Source organism: Typopeltis vanoorti, chromosome 15 (assembly GCF_054136105.1).
Source record: "Typopeltis vanoorti isolate ZY-2024b chromosome 15, IOZ_Tvanoo_1.0, whole genome shotgun sequence".
In the NCBI taxonomy this organism is placed as follows: Eukaryota; Metazoa; Arthropoda; class Arachnida; order Uropygi; family Thelyphonidae; genus Typopeltis; species Typopeltis vanoorti.
This window is the reverse complement of record NC_143563.1, coordinates 103,444,076-103,469,814: the sequence shown is the minus strand read 5'-3', so window position 1 is coordinate 103,469,814 and position 25,739 is coordinate 103,444,076. Positions and strand designations below refer to the sequence as shown.

General features: G+C 36.7%; 1 protein-coding gene across 3 annotated transcripts in view; it reads right to left on the bottom strand.

The window, feature by feature from the left end:
* LOC150099045 (methylosome protein WDR77-like) overlaps positions 1–25,333 on the bottom strand; it is a 190,449-nt gene extending 165,116 nt beyond the window's left edge. The window contains exons 1-2 of one of the 3 annotated variants that reach the window (XM_090405301.1): positions 25,293–25,333; positions 3,923–3,985 (exon numbers count right to left, since the gene is read on the bottom strand). In XM_090405301.1, coding sequence (XP_090261427.1) covers positions 3,923–3,985; positions 25,293–25,323 — 94 coding nt within the window. In that variant the 5' untranslated portion in view covers positions 25,324–25,333. Of the gene's footprint in view, positions 1–3,922; positions 3,986–24,693; positions 24,824–24,896; positions 25,060–25,292 lie in introns of those variants that run through there. The other 2 variants (XM_090405302.1, XM_090405303.1) reach the window with 2 other exon arrangements.
* Positions 25,334–25,739: the final 406 nt, after the last annotated feature.

Genomic DNA, 25,739 nt, shown 5'->3' with positions numbered 1-25,739 from the left:
TTTCAGGTTGTGCACTTAAGACTTCTCTAGAAAAGTTCTCAACACAGTCCAGAAAAGAATGGTTCAGCAGACTGATGACTACTCTCCTACAGTCTCTATCTATCCCTCTATCTCAGAGACAGTCAGTTTCCACATTGAGTCTCTTCTGTGGATATTGTGAACATGCATCCATTTGATGATTAATGGATGCTAGCAGAACTAGCATCCATTAATCCCCCTCTCATTTTCTGCTAATCCTACAGTGAGTGCAGCTACCAACAGCCTCCAATACTTGAATTCCAGACTTATCAAATCTGCTACTTCCAATCATCTTTTATTATGTCCACTTCAGTTCTGTGGAACAGCCTTCCCCACATATTTTTCCCAAAGACCTCCAGAACTCTTGACTCCAGCCCATACACATCACCTTGTGGCCTCTCATGTGTGGGAGTGACATAAAAAAAGCTCCTGCATGACTTTTCTTGAGTTATTTTACTCTTACATTTTTCTCTGTATTCTGTCTAGACATATGCTAACTTACTTACAGGAAGTTAAAGAGGCAATAATAAGAAAAGATAAAAGCACCAAGGAACTCTGATGCTTTCTTCTTTTCTTATTACTGCCTCTTCAACTTCCTGATCCATCACAAGTTTTCTATCCTTGCAAACAACATCCCAATATGCCTCCCACAAATCAATCAATGCTTTCAATTATATATTTGGTTTAATCCTTTATCCAAGTGTGTAAGCAAACAAAGTTTGCGCCCAAAGTATTTTCAGGACTGGGGCAACTCACTGCAAAGATGGTATAAGTTCTCATCACTTGCCTTAGTATCCCATAATGCAAAGCACATCTCCTTGCAGGCGGCATGTATAATGCTATGCATTAAAGGAAGGATCACAATCCAGACTGGTTTTGACCTTTATTGAGGTCTCATCAGTGGGAGCCAGACCCAGAGGTGGTGATACTAAGGTGGAAGTAATGGAGAAGTCATATTTCCATATGCCAGTTGCCAAAAGGTGTCACACCTTATTATTAAAATTCTCTGGATTAGAGAAAGTTCATGGGAGTTTTTTTCGCTTGGCTATGCTAGCGATTATATATTTGGTTTAATCCTTTATTAAACCCTAAAAAATTGAAAGCATTTGAAACCAATCAAAACTTTGTGATCACTATGACAGGAAGAATCTATATGGACTTTCTGAACTGAACTGGAAAATCAGTCAGAGAGGGTGCAATTAATACAAATATATTATTAGTGGGTGGTAGATGGCATGGTATGCAAATGACAGATAGTGAGCTAGTTGCCAGATGAAGGATTGAGTAGTGTAGACAGTGGGTTGTGTGATGTGGAATACCCTCCTGCAATGAGTTCCTGGTCTCCCTGGAGATTCACATAATAACATTTTCATTTTCTATATGGAATTCATGTTTATCTTGCTCAAAACTAGATGGAAATTACTTCTTATTTCAAATTCTCTGTATGCCCTTGGTGCCTGAACCGACATGAAAATATCGCTCTCAACAATAACAGTCAACAAGACCTTTCGTATTTCTTCTCTCCTGTGATTTTGTGTGCATCTTTGTGTTGACATACTGTATTAGTAAGACTAGCCAATATCCATATCCCGAACAGAAATCCAGCATGTAATTACTATTATTATTAGAGCTTTTCTCTAAATTTTCTATGTCTGGTATTCATTTACTCTATTTAGATCTCTAACAAGGAAAAACTCTTTAATTGTTCAGCTGCCCATCTTTAATGATGCAAAGAAGTTCTCCACTTCTTAGGATTTAGAAGTGGCAAACTTCTTAATGCTGTAGCTATTTCTTTCTTTCCTTGATCACTAGTGCCTGAGTAACTTCTTATAGTCATTTTGCAGAATCTCAGCTATTTCAGTCTTCTTTATCAATTAGCACCCGTTATGTCAACATGGTACAGCTCTGTGTTTTCTGTCAGTTCAACTTCTTTTTGCTTTTCTGCTGCTGTCTGAGTTTCAGTTTCAATAGGTGATGTTCATTGTTCAGTGAATTTTCACTATAGTAATAATATTTTTTTTTTCCACTTTTCATGTGGAAAAAAAAAAATTATTACAATGAAAATTCATGCAGTAATCATACATTTTTTCTTTTCATGTGGAAAATAAAAATATTATTAAGTGACACTTTCAGCAAGTCAAGGACTCACTGTGAGTGGACACAGTGACACTCCAGAAGCATAGCATTATACCATGTTGTACCATCATGATGTTTTTAGTTTAATCCAATTCAAAATGTAATTTGTTCAGCTAAATCCTAAATGGTCAGCCCATCCTCATTCATTCAGTATCCAAGTGGATATTTACTAAAGCACACCACAGGATGAGAATCAGATAAAGTTCTAAGTTCTGGTTAGTAGAGTCTCGTAGACAGGCTTATACGTTGGTTATGCATTTCTAAATCACTCAGGGAATTGAAACAACGTAGATCCAAATATAAATTAAATTATACTTTAATAAATATTTCCGATATTTCGGCAATGTCACATTGCCATTTTCAAAAGGAACTTACAAAAAGGCAATTGCACACAGGCACTAACAATACAGTAACTGAGAATGAAGATATGAAGCTATCGTTCACCTAGAAGTCCTGATGGTGCCCTCTGGAGGGCTAAGTAGGCGTTCTTGGCCGTTGGGCTGAAGGTCTGCTGATGCATGCCTCCCAAATTTGGGGCAGTCGCATACAACCAAATTTGTTGAGGTTTGGAGAGTTTCTTAGGGCAGAGGCTGATTCCATAAATAATCTTTCGAAATTATATTTGCTCCGGTGTATTACTGTAGCTTTCTTCCACCGTATTCTGTGGCGAGTATCCAGAGCATGGTCTGCAAGACCAGAATGGCTATACTTGTAAAACCGGATGTAGTCCTTGTGTTCAGAAATTCTGATATTCGCTGTCCTGCCTGTTTGGCCAAAGTACGACAGTTTACAACTGCAAGGGACCTGGTATACACCAGGTAGGTCTAGGGGAAGTGGTTGGTCTTTGGTAGAGCGGATAAGGGATGCCAATTTTCTGTAAGGCCTGTAACAGGAGGTGAGGTCATGTTTTTTTAGAATTTTGGAAATTTTTTCTGAGGTGCCTCGGATGTAGGGAATGGTGATGGATTTAGAGTAATCTTTTTTGTGGAGGGGGGAAGGGGGCTGTGGTTTGTAGGTTTTAATATTTTTTGGATTTTTTTGGGGGGGTAGCCATTGGCTGAGAAAGTGTTGAGGATGTGATTTAGTTCAGTGTTAAGGGCTATGTCGTTGGAACAGATTAGTTTAGCCCTGTTGTATAGTGTTTTTACCACTCCATATTGTTGTGAGGGGGGGGGGGGATTGTTGGTGGATGTATCTGCCTGTATGGGTGAGTTTTCTGTAAACTGAGAAAACCAAAGTTCCATCAGGCTGGCGGGTGACTAGTGGGTCTAGGAAAGGGAGGCAGTTGTTTTCCTCTTTTTTCAGGGTGAACTTGCCTTCTAGGAGAACGATAGCTTCATATCTTCATTCTAGTTACTGTATTGTTAGTGCCTGTGTGCAACTGCCTTTTTGTAAGTTCCTTTTGAAAATGGCAATGTGACATTGCCATTTTCAAAAGGAACTTACAAAAAGGCAGTTCGGAAATATTTATTAAAGTACAATTTAATTTATATTCGGATCTACGTTGTTTCAATTCCCTAAGTGATTTAGAAATGGTTAGTAGAGGTCTCCTATAAATTAACTAACTTTGATCTTTAAGCAACCCCTTCAATATTATAAATCAATTATAATAAGAAATAATAATGATAAATCAATTTATTAATTGTGAATACTAATACTCAGTTATATATTAATGAATAAAACAATTAGCATATAAATTCTAAAACAATTCAATTCATTAAAATGTATAATTAATACATATATATATAAAATAAAAGAATATTTTTACCTTTCCACTGTTTAATAAAGCTAAGATGCTTTCCCACAGTTGTTGGTATTGCAACAGTCATATCTAAAACAAATAAAACCACAATTAGAAATATTTGCACTAAGCAGGCTGTAACTCTTTAATAATATACTGCATTGTACAGTATGGTTAAGTCAAATGTTGTCTGATATCCAAAGAGCTTTGAGATACTAAATCACTCTGTGATAAGCAGCATATACCCTCTTCCAGCCAAACCCATTGTCTCTCCCACAGTGAGGCCTCTTTAGCAAAACTGCAGGTTTTCCAGTCTTTAGTCTCTGGAAAACCTACAGCTCTGATGCCTAAGCTCAGAACAAGTAGTCCTGGCTCTATGTGTAAATGTTTTGAGAATGCCATACTGTTGGGATTGGTGGTAGGGTAGTACATCAGAAAAGATAGCTCAAATTCTCTGCAAATATAATTGCCATACTTCTTTCACACCACTTATTCAGCTAGCTACCTTCATTCTCCTAATGATCAACTTCATCCTCTTGCACATCCTGGAGTGTATAAAGTTCTTCCTTGTACCTGCAATTTAGCTTATATTTTTTTTTCAATTTTTCATTTTAGACAAATTATGGACTCTACAACTGTGTGATAAATAAATATTTTAATTTCCAGACGTTTAGACCTTCATATTAAGGTCATCATCTAGAGTATATACACATATACAAAGACAAGCTACATTACATTTTACACAGTAAGCTACAGATACAATGATTTGATTCAGCGGCTATTCTCTAGGCATGACCTCTAGTGAAAAAATAAATAAAACATAAAATAAAAAATTAAAGTAAATTAAATTAAAATAAATAAGGAAATAAAATAACTACATCAGAGCTATATTCTATTTAAGAAAACAACAAAGAAACATTCTTTGATATAGATAATTTTGTTACAGTAAAAAATAGCATTAAAGGAAAAGTGCCTAGAGAGTAGCCTATATCGCTAGGAAGAGAGTGAAGAAACTCATCTATGATGCAGTTAAAGAAAAGGTAAGATAGAGGATCACCCTGATGAACACCCTGCACTGCGGGAATAGAAGTTGCACGGAACCCTGTAGTGATAGTGATGAAAGGGTTGTGGACATCCAGCAATAGAGCGCTCGAAGAAGAGCAGGAAGGGAGACGCTATCAAAGCCATTTTGAGGTCCAGCGATGGCATATATAGAGACTTAAGGCAGTGTCGGGAATCAGAGAGAAGAGAAGAAAGAAGATATACAGGGTGTTTCAAAAAGAATGACCTTATTTCAAATAATTATATTTAATAATGAAAATGTGGTACAGTTACAAAATAAATTATCAAGTATGAAGTAAGGCCTAAAGTTTCACTCACCACAATTACAAATGGTACAAGTCGCATTCATTTGTGGTTCGTGGTTGCAGAGATATACAATTTTCAAATCAGGACATTCTTTTGGAAACATCCTGTATATTCTCAGCACAGCCGTCCAAAGGGACAAAAGCTCTCTGTCTATAATCATGCTATATATGTTGCTGAAGTCGTTTAAGATTTTATGATAAAGTCTAAGTATCACAGAGGAGATGGTAATAGGTCTAAAGTCTGATGCACGGCTTGAAGTTTCTATTTTTGGAATGAAGATAGTTCTTGAAGCACGTAGGTATGGTGAGATTGCTTTACTGGAAACGAGAATGTCCAATAAGTCTTGAAGAATCTTCAACTGCACCTTCCGAAGCCTAGCCACAGGAAATCCATCAGGTCTGGAGTCGGAGAAATTGGACGGAAGAGCTGTTTTGGCAGATTTAAATTTTCCTTAATTTTTTGATATCTGTCAACCATCCCCTGATCCAAGTCAATAGATTATATTTCAATCCCATATTCTCCAGTTTACGCAACAGCCTATCGTGTGGTATCCTATTAAATGCCTTAGAAAAATCCATCATTATCATAGTGATCCATTCCCTTTATCCAATTCAATAGTCATATGAGCAAATAGCTAAAACATGACCTTCCTTTAGTAAACCCATTGCAAGTTCTTACAAAATTCTCTAAAAATCTTCACTACCACACCAGAAATACTAACAGGTCAGTAGTTAGACACATCGATTTTTGCACCACCCTTGTGCAGTGGAACTATATTACATTCCTTCCATTCCTTTGGTATCATTCCTGAGCTGAAACTCAAGTTATACAAATGTGTGAAAGGCCTAGCCAATTCAGCTGAACATTCCTTTAACAAACAGGCAGATATTCCATCTGTCCCTATTGACAAATTCTTATCCAAGTTATGTAAAAGCTCTTCAACCTAATTTTCATAAACGTCTAACTCTTCATCCAACGTAGCAGTAGCACTGTGCACTATACTACATACACCTGGTTGATATATCTTAGCAAAGTGAGCACTCATTAACTCAACAATCTCATGAGCTTCCGACAATCTAGTACCATCTGCATTCAATAAAGTTATTCTTCCACATTCATTCTTTCTTTTGCTTGAAGCATAACGATAAAATTCTTTTGGATTGCCTTTAGCTTGCATGGCCAATTTCTTTTCATACTCCATTATCTTTTCTCACAATACTCGTTACTTTTCTGGCCTGAGCTTTATATATATATCATAACTCCTGTCACTCTTATTCTACGATATGGTTTAGACATCATCTTCTTCTTGTGGATCTCTTGCTTAATAAGGCTGCACATCCATTTCACTCCCAACCTATTTATTCTTTTAAAGCTAGGGATACATTGAGATACAGCCTCATTCAAGCACTTTTTCAAAGATTCCCATGCATTGCTGACATTTTTCTTTAGACATCATCTTCTTCTTGTGGATCTCTTGCTTAATAAGGCTGCACATCCATTTCACTCCCAGCCTATTTATTCTTCTAATGCTAGGGATACATTGAGATACAGCCTCATTCAAGCACTTTTTTAAAGATTCCCATGCATTTCCGGCCTTTTTTTTTCCATTCAGTAACTGATACCATGGGACCAAAGATAGTATTCTTCTAAGGTGATCATAATTTCCTGCTTTGTAGTTCAGCATGTAGCCTCCTCTCCTATCTCTTCTGTCATTCCTAAAAATAGTATATCCGTTACACTCGATCCCACTTACCATATCTGATTCTGATAGCCAGGTTTCACTAATGCCAACAATCTTAGGCCACAACATATTCAATAAAGCAACAAACTAAACCCCTTTGTTTCTAGCACCTCCTGGCATTTGTGTATAGACATAATAAATTACGACCTAGCCTATTCTTATAATTAGATATGCAATCTATTTGGTCTTGTTCTAGAATTATTCTCTTTTCCCTCCCCAGACATACTTAAAAGGTCCAAATCCAAAGCATAAATTTGCACTCTTTTGCCACATACATAACCGCATTCAAAGGCATTCATATCTTTATCACGTTTGTATACCATAGCTGAACTTTCACACACATTTTTCCCATTCCTCCCTTGATGATCTAGTTTCCGTGACTCTCTGCATTGGATCTCGTACCAAGAAGTAATTTCTCCAGGTTTCTGATGCCAAATGAATTCAAGTGCAGGCCATCATTCTTATACAAATATTTTCTGCCATCAAACACACCCCACACATCAAAAAACTCACATCCATATCTTCTACATAGCTTGCACATGAAATCATTTGCTATCATTGCCCTCCTTCTTAACTCAGTAGAAGGCAGTGAGTGTGTCAAAATTGGAAGATGTAGCATTGGATGTCTGCTTTTTGTAGATGATCTAGTTCCGCTTAGCTCTTCCACAGATGGTAGCATTTGGTTTCTGTAGCCATGGAGTGCAGACAAGGTAGTGGTCAGTTGACAGTTCTGCCCATCTCCTCACATGAATGTCCAGCACTGAGGAAAATAGGTCTGCTGAGACTATCAAGGTAGAACACCTAAATCTCTTTTTATGTGATAGATATGTTGCTAAAAATTACACGTAAAAAGAACTACTGACTTCATAGAAAAAGTGAAGATTGGTTCCAAACCTGAAATATAAGCAAAATAATGAAAAAAACAAACATTAAATTCGTTAGGATCATAAGATTTTTATTTACATTTCATGGAGAACACACATACATACTGTATAATGAATTTTAATAACTTAAAACATTAATTTCAGTCGTTTGCTACGGATTCTATAAAAAAATTATGTTACTCGCTATCAGTTTCTGACAATAAACGCGAAAGCTTTCGTTTTCGTGAGACTGTAACATCACTAGAACTACTAGATATGGTATTATCTAGTAGTTCTTCTCGTGGAAAGGCTTAGACATTGGTTATGCATTTTTCACTAAGTAATTTAAGGAAATTACAACGTCACTAGGATATACATTAAAATAAATTTTAATATACTTCAATATTTCGGCAACGCCACATTGCCATTTTCAAGAAACTTAAGAACAAGACACGTGCACGCAGGCACAACAAACAGCAAATGAGGAAGAAGCAGGAAGCTATTATTTCTCCTAAAGTTCCTGATGGTGTCCCTCTAGTGAGCAATGTTGGTATTCTTGGGCGATTGGGCTGAAGGTCTTCTGATGTAGGTTTCCCAAATTTGAGGAAGTCTCATGCAGCCAAATTTGTTGAGGTTTGGATCGTTTCTTAGGGCTGAAGCTGATTCCATGAAAAGCCTTTCATACTTGTATTTACTACGGTACTATCGTGGCTTTCTTCCATCGTATTCTATGGCAGGTGTCCAAGTGCATGGTCAGCAAGACCAGAGTGGCTGTACTGGTGAAACCGGATGTAGTCCTTGTGTTCTGAAATTCTGATATTGGTTGTCTTGCCTGTTTGTCCAAAGTAGGACAGCTTACAGCTGCGAGGGACCTGGTATACACCAGGTAGGTCTAGGGGGGGGGGGTCTTTAGTAGAGCGAATAAGGGATGGAAATTTTTTATATGGTCTGTAACAAGAAGTTAAGTCATGTTTTTTTAGGATTCTTGTAATTTTTTCTGAGGTGCCTCATATATAGAGTATGGTGATGGATTTAGAGTAATCCTTGTTGTGAGGGGGGTTGTGGTTTACTGGTTTCAATTTTTTTGGCGGGGAGGGGTAGCCATTGGCTGAGAAAGTGTTGAGAATGTGGTTTAGTTCTGTGTTTTGGGCATTGTCATTTGAACAGATAAGTTTAGCCCTGTTGTGTAGTGTCTTAATGACTCCATATTGTTGCGAGGAGGGGTGGTGGGATTGTTGGTGAATGTATCTGCCTGTATGGGTGGGGTTTCTATAGACTGAGAAAATCAAGTTTCCATCAGGCTGGCAGGTGACTAGTGTGGCTAAGAAAGGAAGGCAGTTGTTTTTTCTTCTTCCAGAGTGAATTTGATTCTGGGGTGTTGGTTGTTTATATGTGTTAGGAAGGAGAGGAGTGCATCGGAGCCATGTGACCAAATAGCAAACACATCATCAACATAGCAAAGCCAAATGGTTGGTTTTTGTGGGGCAGAGTTTAAGGCTTTCTCTTCAAAAGTCTCCATATAAAAGTTGGCCAAGGGTGGGGAGAGTGGAGAACCCATGGCTGTCCCCTCTATTTGTTTGTAGAATTTTCCTTGCCAAACAAAATAGCCTGAGTTCATTGTGAACTGAAAAAGAATTGTGATACCAAGAGGAAATTTAGCTTGAATTAGCTCTAGAGTTTCCTTGAGTGGGACATTTGTGAATAAAGAGGAGACATCAAAACTGACCATTATGTCAGTGTGTTTGAGTGTAAGGTTTTCTATGCTGGCTTTGAAGTGGGCTGAGTTTTTTATGTGTGAAGGTGTGTTGCCAGTATAGTGTGAGAGAGCTTTGACCAAATGTTTAGCTAGTTTGTATGTGGGGGAATCAGTGCCATCCACTATGGGATGTAATGGCACATTTTCCTTATGTATTTTTGGGAGTCCATAAATACGGGGTGGGGGGGATGGAGTTAAATGGTTTTAATTTGTTAATGATTTCCATACAGGCCAAGAAGTGACCTTCTTAAGGAGCCTGAGGAGTTTTCTAATTTGTGAGTTGGTGGGATTGCACTCGATAGGGAGGTAAGTAGCCCGATCTAACAATAAAGCTTCCAGCTTACCTGTGTAATCCTTTTGGTTAAGCAATACTGTGGTGTTCCCTTTATCAGCTTTGGTGATTATTATTTTCTTGTTTTTCTTTAATTCCAGTAGAGATTTAATTTCCTTGCTGGGCATGTTGGCTTTTGGTGGTTTAGCTTTGGTCAGAACACAAGCTACATCCAGTCTAATATCGTTCGTGACGTGGTTTGGAAGGTGTCGTATCCCGCGTTCAATTCTTATCATAATATCTTCAGCAGGTATTCTTCTGGGTGCAATGGCAAAGTTGTGGCCACGTGTGAGGGCGTCGAGTGCTTCAGGTTTTACACTAATTGACGAAAGGTTGACTACCGTTTTGGTAGGAAGTTGTGGTTTCGAGATCGAGTTCATTTTTAAATTTTCAAATTTTTTGATGTGTCGATCTCGTACCTTTTTTAAATTCTTTCTCTGTTGCAGTGCACGAGATGTTGTATAAAACAGACCAAATTTCGTGGCTTAAGGTGCTTGAAAGGTCATCTTCAAGTGCTTGTATAGCTAAGTTAGAATCATTCAGGAAACGGTGAGTCGTGGCAATCTCGATCTCGAAACCATAACTGGGGCAGTCTCATGCAACCAAATTTGGGAGGCTTACATCAGCAGACCTTCAGCCCAACAGCCAAGAACACCTACATAGCACACTAGGGGGCACCATCAGGACTTTTAGGAGAACAATAGCTTCTCCCTTCATTTTCAGTTACTGTGTTGTAGTGCCTACGTGCACGTGCCTTTTTTGCAAGTTCCTTTTGAAGATGGCAACGTGACATTCCCGAAATATCGGAAATATTTATTAAAGTGTTATTTAATTTATATTCTTATATACGTTGTCAATTCCTTAAGTGATTTAGTAAAATATTAACATCTAAGATAGAGAGATTATTATCCCTCTTCATAAGGCTATGATTTGGCTACATGTTTACTACTGCACACAGATTTGGTCACCTGTGTTTCTTGGGGATCAGGTAATGGCAGGTTCTGTGGAACATTCCCTATGGGGAGAGATTGAGGGTGTGTGGGCTTCAGAGTTTAGCTGACAGGCAGGAGAGGGAGCATGATAGAAACTTATAAGTTACTGAAGGGATTACTATAAGATTAACACAGAAGAAATTTTTTAATACATAATTTTAAAAAAAATTTTTTTAGTAGGTGGAAAACAAGGGGTCACACTTGAAAGCTGTCTAAGAGTGTGGTTAGTAATAGTGTACAGACTAGATTCTTTACTTGTAGAGTGGTGAATGAGTGGAATGGACCTCGCCATTGCTTCTGCCTGGTATCTCCACTTCTGGACCTGGCTCCCACTGAAGAGACCTCAATAAAGGTCGAAACTAGTCTGGGTAGTGGCCCTTCCCTTAATGCAAAACATTACATATCTGCAAGGAGATGTGTTTTGCATTATGGGAGATACTGAGATAGGAGTGATGTTAGCTTGGTCCACCTTTGCTACGAGTTGCCTGGTGTTGTACTACCTTACCCCAGTCCTGAAGAGATTTTCAGGCACAAACTTTGTTTGCTCACACTTGGATAAAGGATTAAACTAAATGTATTATAGTCTAACCAAGTGAAAAATAAACTTTCAACATCTTTTTCTAAATCCAGAGTAATTTAATAAAAAGGTGGCACACCTTTTGGCAACTCATATAGGTAGAGATGACCTCACCATTGCTTCTGCCTGGTATCTCCACTTCTGGGCCTGGCTCCCACTGAAGAGACCTCAATAAAGGTCAAAACTAGTCCGGGTAGTTGCCCTTCCCTCAATGCATAACATTATACATATCTGCAAGGAGATGTGTTTTGCATTATGGGAGATACTGAGATAGGAGTGATGTTAGCTTGGTCCACCTTTGCTATGAGTTGCCTGGTGTTGTACTACCCTACCCCAGTCCTGAAGAGATTTTCAGGCACAAACTTTGTTTGCTCACACTTGGATAAAGGATTAAACTAAATTTATCATAGTCTAACCAAGTGAAAAATAAACTTGCAACATTTTCAATTATATTACAATTTTAACATTGTATTCCTGAAGATATCTCTGTGACATATGAAAGATGGAAAACAATTAATGCTGTTTAATTATTTCTCTTTGTGCTCTAGTTATTCCATTAAATTTTATGATAGCTTTACAACTTTTTTGTGGATGGGAGACATATTAAAAAAAATAATTGCAGATAGTTTTTTGTTCTTCATATGGATGTTTAACATATCCACCAATGCCCACATTAAGTTAAGCTGCAGGTACAAAGAATTTTATACACCCCAGAAGGGGTCATACTTGAAAGTTGTCTAAGAGTGTGGTTAGTAATAGTGTGCAGACTAGATTCTTTACTTGTAGAGTGGTGAATGAGTGGAATGGACCTCGGCATTGCTTCTGCCTGGTATCTCCACTTCTGGGCCTGGCTCCCACTGAAGAGACCTCAATAAAGGTCGAAACTAGTCTGGGTAGTGGCCATTGTGATCATTGGATCAGTTGCATCTGGATGCAACTGATCCAATGCATTACAGATAATCATTGCTAACAGCATTTGTGGTTTGAAAGTGGAATGAAGAACCACAGCTATCTTTTCAGATGTATCCCAGATATAAGGAATGAACCTAGTTTTATTGTAATCTTGTGTATTAGATGTGGGACATGCTGTATTGCAGGGACTGTAGCCGTTGACTAAAAAAAAGTGTTACAAAAATACAGTTCTAAGGCACAAGCTATGTCATTAGAGCAAACAGTTCTGGCTGTGTGTGTTTTAAGGATACTGTTTTGATGGATGGTGGTTTGACTACCTATCTTCTGGGGGCTTGTAGGTTATTATAAACAGAAAAGTATAATGGATGGCAAAATGCATTTTTGAATGTTGGCTGTGTAAATATGCTAAACATATATTTCACAAAGGTCATTAGACTAAACAGCAAATGCATTATATACATTGCAAGCCAGACTTTTGGTTTTTGTGTAGCACTTTAATGCTTGGTTTTAGAAAATTAGCTAGGGAGAACCCATCGTTTCCATCTAGCTGTTTGTATAATTTTCCCTTTCCATGAAAAATTACCTGAATATATGGTTTGGTGAGTTTCAATAAATCAAATAAGAGTTTCTGTCATTCGTAAATAATGAAGAAATGACAGCCATTCATGAATTTCACACAGAGCTGTTCATTATTATCATACTGGCATCTCTGTGTAGTCTGAAGACTCATTGTGGAAAGGGGACCACAAAACTGTTATTCATATAATACCTATTGTACCTCTCCTTAAAATCCCACCCTTATTTTGAAATTCATTCCATCATTTACAACTCTCCAAGCAAAAAAATCTAGTCATCATACCTTTACTATTCACTCTTATACAACTTCCTAGCTTATCAAGTATTGAAAAATTTCTTTTAAGTCAACCTTATAGAATCCCTTTAGTAACAAGTTTCTATCATCCCCTCATTTTCATCTATCAACTAAACTTTGCAACCCACACATCTTCAATCTATGTTGCTCACAGGGAGCATTCCGTAGATCTATCACTTCTCTATGAATTCATTCAGCCATCTCCTCATTCTCAAGAAACCTAAATCTGTGCACAGTAGTAATGAGGTGGTTATATCACAGACTTATAAAGAGCAATAATGACCACCTTATTTCTACTTTAATCTAAAGATGCCAAGAAATTATATTCTTGGTTTCATCTTTTATCCAAGTGTAACAAACAAAGCTTGCATGTGAAGTATATAGAGGCTAATGACTTCATATTAATTGCCTTAGTATCCCATAATGCAATGCACATATCCTACAGAGATGATGTAATGCATTATGGGAAGGACCACTATCCAGACTGGTTTTGATCTTTATTGAGGTCTCATCAGGGCAGCTTGCTTTCATGAGATTCCATTGGGGTATTGTTTATTCTGGGGATTAGAAGTCCTACAGTAATTAGACAGCATCTGTGCTGGGTGCGGGGAAATTGGGGCAGCACTTGTTAGGTGGAGGTAAGAGGAGTTCCTTCCACATTAGTGGTGATAAAACAAAGGTCGGGAGTTGTCTCTGATCCCCATCTTCGAAATTTGAAAGTTCTGGGTTGCTTGCTGTCATAGAGGAGGTGGATGCTGTTTGTTAACATCCAATCTGTCAGTAGCAGGCCCAAGATGTCATCATTATTATGATCCCATTATGTACTGTGCGAGTCGAAAGCCCCAAGGATGATGCCAGGAATGGCTGGCTGAGGAAGTGTAGGGCTGGGCCAGTTAAGTCCTGGCCAAGGAGGCTCATATGCACTGTGGATTGAGAAGTTGTGCAGCAGGATACCAACACGGTTACAGGTCATATGTGATTTTGTATGAACTGTTTTGGTGCTGTTTTTATGTAAACAAACAACGTTTCTGAAATGTTCAAGGATAGCAAAGGTTATTATTATTATTATTATTTTGGGCAGCTCCAAGGAGTCCTTAGACCAGTGGTCGCCAAAGGGGTCGATATAACATTGCTAGGGGTCGATTCGGGCTCAGGGGTCAACAGAAAAATATAAGATATCATTGTACGGATAATATTTAATTCGGTTAACTTGGGTTACCTCCATCCTGAATGACAACGCACTTAAGAGTGAATCGTGGGAACAGTAACATGAATAGGACCTGTAAGATGGAGCAAGATTATGAAAATAGTTACGGAGGCCAATCAAGTAGGCCAAAATGAAATATTTACCAATAAACGGATGAAATGGTTCCCGCCCGTCCGGCACGGCAGGAGCGAGATTGCAACACGTGCGCGGTTCTTATTTACTTATACTTACATGTATTCGATCCCAGTCTCATTTTTGCACATCGACATACAAGTGAGCGTTAATGTTCTAAAATTCATCAACATACACATTATAATTCAATCGTTATTCATTCACGAATTAAACTTCTCTATGTTGAAGAGTTGAGCAGGACTGGTAGTAATACCAGTGATATTAATATCACTAGTAATACCAGTGATATTACTAGTGATAGTAATAGTAGTAGTAATATAATAATATATACTATATTATACATACGATAAGCACTATAACTATAAAATAAGCAATCTAAAAACTCACATAAGCATCTTTTATGCTTGTCCTATTATAATTACGTAATAGTAAAATAGAGGGGGTCGATAAAAAGTCAAGAAACTCTTGAAGGGGTCGACGGCCAAAGAAGTTTGGTGACCCCTGCCTTAGACTCATTGAGGGAGGCCCAACATCATGTCAAGAACAACTATTCAACATACATCATACTTTACCTTGAACTCATTACAGTCATGGCACCCACAACAGACTCTGGCAGCTTATTCCACACATTTACCACTCTCCAAGCAAAAAACCTAGCTCTAACACCCTTGCTAACCACACTCTTACCAAGCTTCCATGGATGGCCCCCTAGTCCTCCAACTACCAGTCCTATTCTCAAAAATATCTTCTGAATTAATCTTATAGAAACCCTTCAGTAATTTGAATGTCTCAATCATATCACCCCTTTTCTGCCTATCAACCAATTTCTGCAGCCCACAAATATTCAACCTGTTCTCATAAGGTTCATTCCATAGTCCTGCTATTATCTTGGTCACTCGTTTTTGGATCCTCTCCACCTCCTCCCCATCAACAAGAAACCCTAGCGCCCATATCTGGGCACAGTAGTCTAGATGGGGTCTTATCGAGGCTCGATACAGAGGAACAATAACTTGTTTGTCTCTGCTCATTAAAGTGTTTTTAAGCAACCAGGTGATTTGATGAGCTGATTTTGCCACTTTTGCGATATGTCCCCTAAACTTCAACTCCCTATCCACCAACACTCCCAAATCCCTGGCCTCGTCAATCACCTGGAGTACAGTTCTACCAATGTGATATACTGCTGCTAATCTTTTCACCCCAAAATGCAAAACCCTACATTTTTCCACATTAAATTGACATCCATTCTCCTTAGCCCAGTCCTCCAAATGATCCAAATCATTCTGCAAAATTTTGACATCCTGAGCATTCACTATTGCTCTACCCAACTTTGCATCATCTGCAAACAGATGCACAGTTCTTCTCAGATCCTTTCCTATATCGTTAATGAACAAATTAAACAATAGTAGTCCAAGAACAGAATCCTGTGGCACACCACTAGTCACAGGCCATCTTTTGGACTCTACTCCTGAATAAACCACACTCTGATTTCTCTCTATCAACCATCCTCCTATCCATCTAACCAACCCTATATCCATTCTCATATGCTGCAGTTTACTGATTAGAATTCCACGTGGTATCCTATCAAATTCTTTAGCAAGGTCTAGTAGAATCACTGTAAGCCCGTTACCCTTATCCAGTTCAGCCATCACTGTGTTATAGAACGTGAACAAGATACTGAGGCATGATCTACCCTTCACAAAACCATGCTGTCCCCAATACAGTATCCCATTTTCATCTATCCAATCTTGTATTTTCTCACTGGTGCAATGATAATCACTGGTAACTGATAATCATTGCACCAGTGATTCTCAACCTGTGGTCTGCGGGCCACAGGTGGTCTGCAGGCAGACTTAAATTAATTAAATAAATATATTTTTTAATTATCTAAACAAATTAAAATTGAATAAGTAAAAATTATAGAAATCAAATGGAGACTTGTCATTCTGCCGCTTAAATTTGCAGCTGCAGAATGACAATAATAAAAGAGTGGTGAAGTGAACAATAATATAGTTTTATTGCTTTAGCCTTCCCTTGCTGTTTGGTCAGATTTGACGTGAAGATGTGTTATCCACATTTCGACCAATGGGTTGTTGTTTATTGATTTTTATTATAGAAGGATTCCCTCCTTCAACCAAGGCTCAGTATATCTTGAGAAGTACCAAGTGATATTTGGACAAAGTGTATCCTGAGTTAACCCCAGTATATATTTTTTGGAAAAGTTTTTTAATAATGGAAAAGTGGCTTAGAACTAGGACTTTGAAAACAAGGGTAAATGAAACAGGGTCATGCTAACCCAAATTGTGATACAAGTGTTGTAACAGAGTAAATCTGATACTATTAAAGAAGAAGAAACAAGCAGTTCAAAGAAAAAATACAGTAGGAAATATAACAGTTCATATTTGGAATTCGGGTTTACTTGGTGTGGAGATGAAAGTGAACAGAAATCTCAATGTATTTTGTATTATGAAGTGTTTTCGAACCAGTGCATGAAACTTGCAAAACTCCGACGACATTTAGAAACTAAACATTGTGATGTGAAAAATAAGCCAACTGAATTTTTTCAGCGATGCTTAGGGACATTAAATCATAGGAAAGATATAGTTTCAGCCACGGGTTCTATTAATAGCAAGGCACTGGAAGCATCCTATCTCTAAAGTTTGCACATAGCAAAAACAGGGAAACCTCATTCTATCGGAGAAAATTTGCTACTTCCAGCTATAAAAGATGTGGTAAAAACAATGTTTGGCAACAAGTTACTAAAAGATGTTGATTTGATTCTCTTTCAAATGACACTGCCGGTTGCAGAATTAATGATATGGCAGGTGACCTAGAATCTCAGTTAATCGAAAGAGTTAAGAAGAGCCATTATTATGCGTTACAAATAGACAAGACTACTGATGTTACAAGTGATGAGCAGTTAATATGCTAATATTAACAGTTAATGTGCGCAAGTAAGATATGCGCACGATAACAACATTCATGATGACATTCTATTTTGTAGAACTTTGCCATAACGAACAACTGGAGAAGAAATATTTCACACTCTCAATAATTACATAATACACAACCAGCAGGAAAAATGTATAGGCTTCTGTTTGGATGGAGCTCACACCCTTACAGGCAGGCATAGTGCGGTTGTTTCTATGGTCAAAGAAGTAGCTCCGGATATGAATTGGGCACATTGTTTCATACACAGGGAAATATTAGCCTCCAAAGGAATGCCACCAGTAGTTAAAACTGAGCTATATATAATGCTGTAAAGCAAGTTAATTTTATTAAAGCTCGACTGTTAAATAACAGGTTATATTCAGTACTCTGTGATGAAATGGGCAGTGAATATATACAACTTTTGCTTCATTCTGAAATTCGCTGGCTTTCCAGGGGCAAAGTAGTAACAAGGTTATTTCAATTAAGGCACGAAGTTTTATTATTTGTAAATGAACGTAATTCTGATTTTGCATCACTCCTTGTTGACGAAGCATGGTTATCAACACTATCCTATATTTCAGACATTTTTTCAAAATTAAATGAACTAAATCTCTCCCTTCAGGGAAATTCTTTAACTGTTCTTGATGCCTATGACAAAATAAAGGCATTCGAGAAAAAACTGGTTTTATGGATTAATTATGTAAAAGACAGATTATTTGCACATTTTCCAACATAGGAATCCTTCATAGTAGAAAATGATATTTTTGTTGATTCTGAGTTGCTGGAAAGGGTTTGTGACCACCTCAAAAATCTGAAACGGAATTTTGAAACATATTTTCCAAATAACTTATATAAGAAATTTCTGTCAGTTCGCGATCCATTTCAGGCTTGCAATCACGAGAATGACCTTTCGTTACCAAAAAAGAACAGTTAATTGAACTTTTAAGTGACAGTGGACTTAAAATGCAATTCCACGATCTTGGTTTGGCTCGATTTTGGATCTCGCCTTCAGTGAGAAGTGAATTTCCCGAATTATCTGAAGCAGCATTGAAAATTGTCATGCAGTTCTCTACAACCTATCTTTGTGAGAAAGGATTTTCATCGCTCCTTCAAATAAAAAGAAAATACAGAAATCATCTTTGTGTGTGTGTGTGCTGATCTTCGACTGAATTTGACCAATATTATCCAGCAACTCTGCAAGGGCCAAGAAGCTCAACCATCGCATTAAAAGTAAGTAGTAACATAATTAGATCATATTATTTATTTGTTTAATAAAAATTAAAACTTTGTTCAATGATGATACACTTTTAATTGTTTAGTTCCAATTTAATTATGTTTCCATATGTATTCAAAACATGCTTTTAGATTTATTCACCTCTATCTTGGTTCTAACAACTTTTCTTTTCACTTTGCTGCTATTACTATCCTTCTTTGTTCCCATGGTGACTTATTTAATAATAATTTATAAAAAAAAACCCAGCAAAACAAAGAAAACTGTGCCATTTATTATGTTAAAACTGTGCCATTTATTAAGTTATAAATGGCACAGTTTTTCTGAAATGATGATAGTTCCTAGTTAGGTTTTTAAAAAAATTACGAAAAGTGAAAACGACATACAGTGGAACCTCTGCTGTCGAACGACTCTCATCTTGAACAAATCGGTACCCGAACACATTTTCCAAGCCAAAAACGTACCAGTTTCTGAACAGGCAAACCGGCAACCATGTGATCGCCAGGCTGAGATGTACAGGGGAAGAGCGTCACTTATGCCGCAGCCTCCTCTCAATCCAGACACCTGCTCGAATTTGCAGTGCCTTTTCTTGATTTTCTTTGTTTTGCTGGGTTTTTTTTTTATAAATTATTATTAAATAAGTCACCATGGGAACAAAGAAGGATAGTAATAGCAGCAAAGCAAAAAGAAATGTTGTTAGAACCAAGATAGAGGTGAAAAGAGAAATCTTATCCAAACATGCAAATGACGTTCGTGCCTCGGATCTTGCTATGCAGTTCAGTATGGCGATATCAATGATCTGTATAATACTCAAAAATAAAGAGGTGATCAATGGAGCTGATGTTGCAAAAGTAGTTAAAGTTCTTACTAAACAAATATCTCAGAGAAATGAAGAAGTGGAAAATTTGTTGCTGATTTGGATAAACGAGAAACAGTTAGCTTGGGTAACCAGGCAATTTTTTTATTCAGAGGGATCCATGAAGTCTTTGCCCCAAATGTGAGAAAATACCTTCAAGATAAAAATTTCCCATTAAAATGCCTTCTTTTGATGGACAATGCTTCTGCTCATCCTCCAGGCTTGGAGGATGAGTTGATGGAGGAGTTTGATTTTATAACAGTGAAATTTCTATCCCCTAACACGACTCCTCTAATCTATCCCATGGACCAGCAGGTCATTTCAAACTTTAAGACACTCTACACCAAAGCACTGTTTCAAAGGTGTTTTGAAGTGATCTCTGACACAGAATTAACACTCAGAGAATCCTGGAAAAATCACTTCAGTATCCTCCATTGCTTAATATTCTTGACATAGCCTGGGTGCAAGTGACTTATAGGACCATAAACTTGGCCTGGAGGAAATTGTGGCCAGACTGTGTAGCAGACAGAGACACTGAGGGCTTTGAGCTCACCATGGAAGAACTGGAACACTTTCAGAAGGAGCAGCAAAAGACTGTGATTAAAGAAATGTCTTCAGAGACAGAGGAAGGAAGGGAGGATTTCTAGTTCTTTGATCAAAGAAATGTGTGTGAAATCACTTTTTTTTATTCAGTGGGTGAGGTGCAAAGTTTTGTGGAAAGAGATCACCCTATTTCATCCATATTTTATCTATTTATTGTATTTATTCTTTTTATGTACGATTTTATGCATTTTCATTATTTTTGTATACAATTTTATGCATGAAGTACTGTTGTAAAGGTTTAAATAAGCAATCATCTGGGGTTCGGGAATGGATTAATCCATTTTACATTAATTCTTATGGGAAAATGGTTTCAATTTTCAAACAAATCGGTTTCCGAACAGCCTTTAGGAACAAATTATGTTCGAAAACCAAGGTTCCACTGTATAGGAAAATAAATTAAAAACACTATGTTTATTTTTGAAGTAAAACTTTAATTCCAACATTCTAAAATGTTAATGAAGGGGATACAAATCCTTTGATGTTTATCTGCCAGTAAGCGAAACTCTAAGAACTAGGACTAAGATCTATGAGTTTCATACCGAAAAACTATCAGCAAATCCAAGTGTAAGTAACCACTTGGATTTGCCAACTTTTTTTTTTTTTTCTGGCAACCTTAATAATAATTAAGGTTGCCAGAAAAATAGCCTTTTGGCTTTTATTCTATATTCTAAAATGTTATTTTTCTTGCTTTTCTGTTCATAAAATCATCGATGACATTGTCGAAGTCTATTTCATCACTCAGTTGCTGTTTTATAGACAGTAAGACAAGATTTCTTAAATGCCAAAAAGTGCCGCCCGGGGCTGATCCCCCCCCCCCCAGCTACACCTCAGTAACTTAGTGGTCTGTAGAATTGTTTTCAGCATTTTACTGGTCCTTGGCCTTAGAAAGGTTGAGAAATGCTGCATTACACCATTCACCCCTTCGAAAGCCTGCCTGTTCTTTTGGTTGTACTAGGTCTAGAGTTGCACAAAGCCTATGAGCTAAGACTTTTGTAAACACTTTGTAAACCACTGACAGTAGACTGATAGGTCGTCAAGTCTTCTATCTCACCTTTTTTATGTATCAGAATTAGGGCAGCCTTCTTCCATGTTGTTAGTACATAATTTTTCTTCAGGTATAAAGTAAATAGTTTTGCTAAAAGTTTGTAGATTATTTCTCCACCTGTTTTTAGAAGTTCTGTTGAATTTTCTTATTTGTTCTGTGATATGTTTTCTGATCGTTTTGCACAATTCAGTGTATTCAGTTTCATTCTGTAGGTTATTTGACTGTTTCATTTCTCTTCGTTTCTTCAGAAATTTTGTCTTGTTTCTGTTCTGTTGTACCATCTATTTCAAGTGAGCATTGTAAAAGGTTTTGGGTAATAATGTCATTACTTTCTGATAGATCAGCATTGTCATCTATAATAAGAAGTTTAAATCTATTGTTTAGTTCATGTTGGAATATATCTTTTTTAACATTGAGTTTGTGTACATTTATGTTTTGCTTATATATATATATATGTATGCATGTGTTAAGAATATCAAGAAATTATATACACTTGGTTTTATATATATACATCATCATCATTATCAGCCATTGTCGATCCACTGCTGAATGAAGGCCTTTCCAAGATTACTCCAAAACTGTCTGTCCATGGCCCTCCTTTTCCATGTCACTCCTGCATATCTGATGATATCATGAATCCATCGTGATTTAGGTTGGCGTTGTGGTCATTTTTCCTCTCATGGAATCCAATCCAGTACTTCTTTTGTCCATCAATCTTGTCTTCAAGCAATATGCCCGCCCATTGCCACTTCAAATGTTTCACTCTTCCTATGATGTCAGAGACTGGTTTGATTTCTTATCCGTGTATTCCTTTTGTGATCCAATCTTGTGATACCAAGCATACTAAATTGTGTTGTTATTATGTTACATGGACACCATCATCATCATCATCATCAAATTCCTGCCATGTACCCTCAAGGGGTGTACAGGATATGACAGTACTACATGAAAAAATTACATCATTACTAACTTCCTATCTACAATTTTCCTCCAAATCAGTCTGTTACTTGTCAAGACTCCAACATTATCAGATCTTATATTTCTATCGTCTAAGGCACTTTGTACCGTATCAATCCACCTATATCTTGGTCTTCCTCTGGGTCGTTTTCCTGCCAACCTGGCAGAGAACACTTGTTTTGCTAATCTTTCCTCTCCCATTCTATTTAAGTGACCATACCATCTGAGATTAGCTCTGCTAACGCATTCCTGGATGCTGACAATGTCAAGTTCTTTCCTAATATCCTCATTTTTAATATGATATTGCCATTGATGCCATCTGTTCACGCCTCTAATCTTTCTCAGGACTCTCATATCTGAGGTCTCTAGTCTTTGGTCAAGTGTTTTACTTCTGACCCAGCTCTCAGATCCATAAGTTAAAATTGGTTTGAACACAGTCTTGTATACAGCTAATTTAGTGTTCCGACTAATTTCTTTCTTATTCCATATGAATTTATTCAATTGACTTCCCACGATACCAGCTTTGCTGATTCTGTTGTCTATTTCTATATTTAGTTTACCATCTTCAGAAAAAATTGTGCCTAAGTAGCTGAAATGTTTTACTTGTTCCACAGGTTCTCCATTCACAACACAGTTGATATTTTCAATGATTCTGCCTATTTTCATTGTCTTTGTCTTTTTATTGCTGACCTTCATACCATATCTATTACAACAGCTATTCAATTTAGTCAGAGAATCTTGCAGACTTGTAGCGGATTTATTTAGAAGTATAACATCATCCGCATAAAGCAAAGAGCTGACATTAACATCTCCAATTTTGATATCAGGTTTAATACCACATTCCTTCATAATGTGATCCATATAGATAATGAATAACAGAGGGGATAATGTACATCCTTGTCTCACACCAGATTTAACATTAAACCATCTTCCTGTACTTCCTTCAATTCTAACTGCTGACTCACAACTCAAATAAAGACTAAGTATTGCTTGATATAATGCCCCATTGACACCATATAACTGCAGCGTATTGAATAGCTTCTCTCTTGGCACCTTGTTACATGGACACTGAATGCAATTTTCTTTGCATTCAGTGTCCATGTTTCACAGCCCTATGTCAGTATAAGAAGAATACACTGGTTAAAACTTTTTTCTTCAGGCATAATGGTAGTTGGCGTCTGAATATTGAATGTAATTTTCCAAATGCTTTCCACCCAAGAATTGAGCACTTTTAATTTTGTTCATGATATTTCGTTCCACTGATATCTGTTGTCCTAAGTATATGTAATGTATATCTAAGTATATCTACTTGTTTAATTTCCTCATTACTGATTTTTATTATCTCTGGTTGGACATAGCTGTTGATTGTATCCGTGAACTCCAAATTGTTTTGGTAACAATTTGGAGTTCATGGATACGAGTCCGTAATTCATGCGCAGTTGAAGTAAAGATAACTATGTCATCTGCAAAGCATAAATGGCTTAAACATCTTCCATTTAGCTTCAGACCTTTCCCTTCCCAATCAAGAAGTCTGAATATTTCTTCCAGGCATGATGTCGATAATTTTGGAGATATTGTGTCACCCTGTCTTATACCTCTCTGTATTCCCACAATAGAGATGTTTCCATTGAAATGAATTGCTGCTGTGGCATTGGTTGTATGCTGATTTGATGGTATTGATGTAACCGCTTGTTGGTTTTGTAGTGAATCAAAGGCTTTCTCATAGTCAATAAAACCAAGACATAGTGGTAATTGATATTCATTACACCGTTCAATAATCTGCTGTATAACTTGGATTTGGTCAATTGTACTAAAGCTTGCCTGTTCTTTTGGTTGTGCTAGGTCTAGAGTCGCACAAAGCCTATGAAGCATATATATATATATATATACACGCTAGAGTCGCACAGAGTCTATATATATATATATATATATATATATACACACACACGTGTGTATACATACAATACTGCTTTTTCCCAGTTCGTTTTCTAAGGACTTCGAAAACGTTGCATTATATGTTAATGTTATATATTCTAAAACACGATTCTGTTAATCAGATACTTTAAAACAACCATCGTAGGTATTTGGGGTACATATAAATAAGCCATATACATTAATACAAAAAATTAGGTAATGTGTGAAATAAGTGATGTTATTAATTTAGAAGTAAAGCCTTAAAAATAAAACCACCTTGTATTTTTAGTTCAGAATAGCAGTACTTCAAAAACATAAGTATTCTAGCAGAATACATATAAGCTTCGTTAGCCGAAAATAAAAAAAATATATACACTCATGTGTGTACATGAAACCGTAACATTAATTCTTTTCATAACGTTACTACGCTAACAATATAAAAATACTCATAAGCAAACATATGACATTTTTAATAACTGAATATAGCTAAAATGCCACGAAGATCCATACTTACTTACTCCGATTAGTTGTCTTTCTTCTTGTACAGTACTTACATTTTTACCGGTGACAACTTAATCCCAATTTTTTACATAAAACCACATGAGCTGTTTAGCATGAATACATCACAGCACTAATATTCCAAAGATGTTAAAAATGTAATGCAAATAAAAAATAAAATGAAATAAAATAATGATTAAAAATCAAAACAAAAATTACCTAATTATTAAACAATACAAATAAATCAAGAACCTCGTAAACAAAATGCACAAGGTTAAATTTCTGCCAAGAGCGTAACTAAAAGTATTGTTAGTACAGTTCATAATTATCAACTGCAGGTAAGCAAATATTGGTAAAGTGTAGGTAGGCAAATTTTATTATTAAAAAAAAAAAAGTAATAAAATAAGTTAAGTAAGCTGATTCAGTCAAATTCATCAACTTGTATAAATAACAGAAAATATAAACCTGACAACAACTGTAATCATATTAATAACAATAATAATGTTATTACTGTAATTATATCATAATATTATGACGAAATAATAAATTTAATAAATCGGCTATCGGATAAAATAATAATAATTATATAAAGAAAAAATAAATAAATCCTCTAACGCCTTTTATTCCCCAACGGGAAAGAGGACATACGGAGCTCATTTAGCTTCAATCAGAAATGGGTTGACAGTGAATCTGTACTTTTCAACGGGAGTGTTTACTGCAAAATAAAGTAGAATTAAAAATGACAAAATATTAAGAAGGGAGGGGGATGAAAAGTTCTAATAAACTCCTAGAACAAAAATTATATTAAAGTAACTCATATAACTACAAGAAAGAATGTATCTTAAACCCTTTAACTCCAATGTTTAATCAAATTAAAATAGTTTGTGATTTGTAAATAAGGAATTCAGACAAGAGGTAGACAAAATCTTTCAAATGAAGTAAAGACAAGCCCTGAAATGGTATGCACAATAGAACAAGATACAGTATGAAGAACATGGGTGAGCTTAGACAAGTATATAACACAATCAAGAAAATTAGAGAATAGATCGGATACGCAGAGAT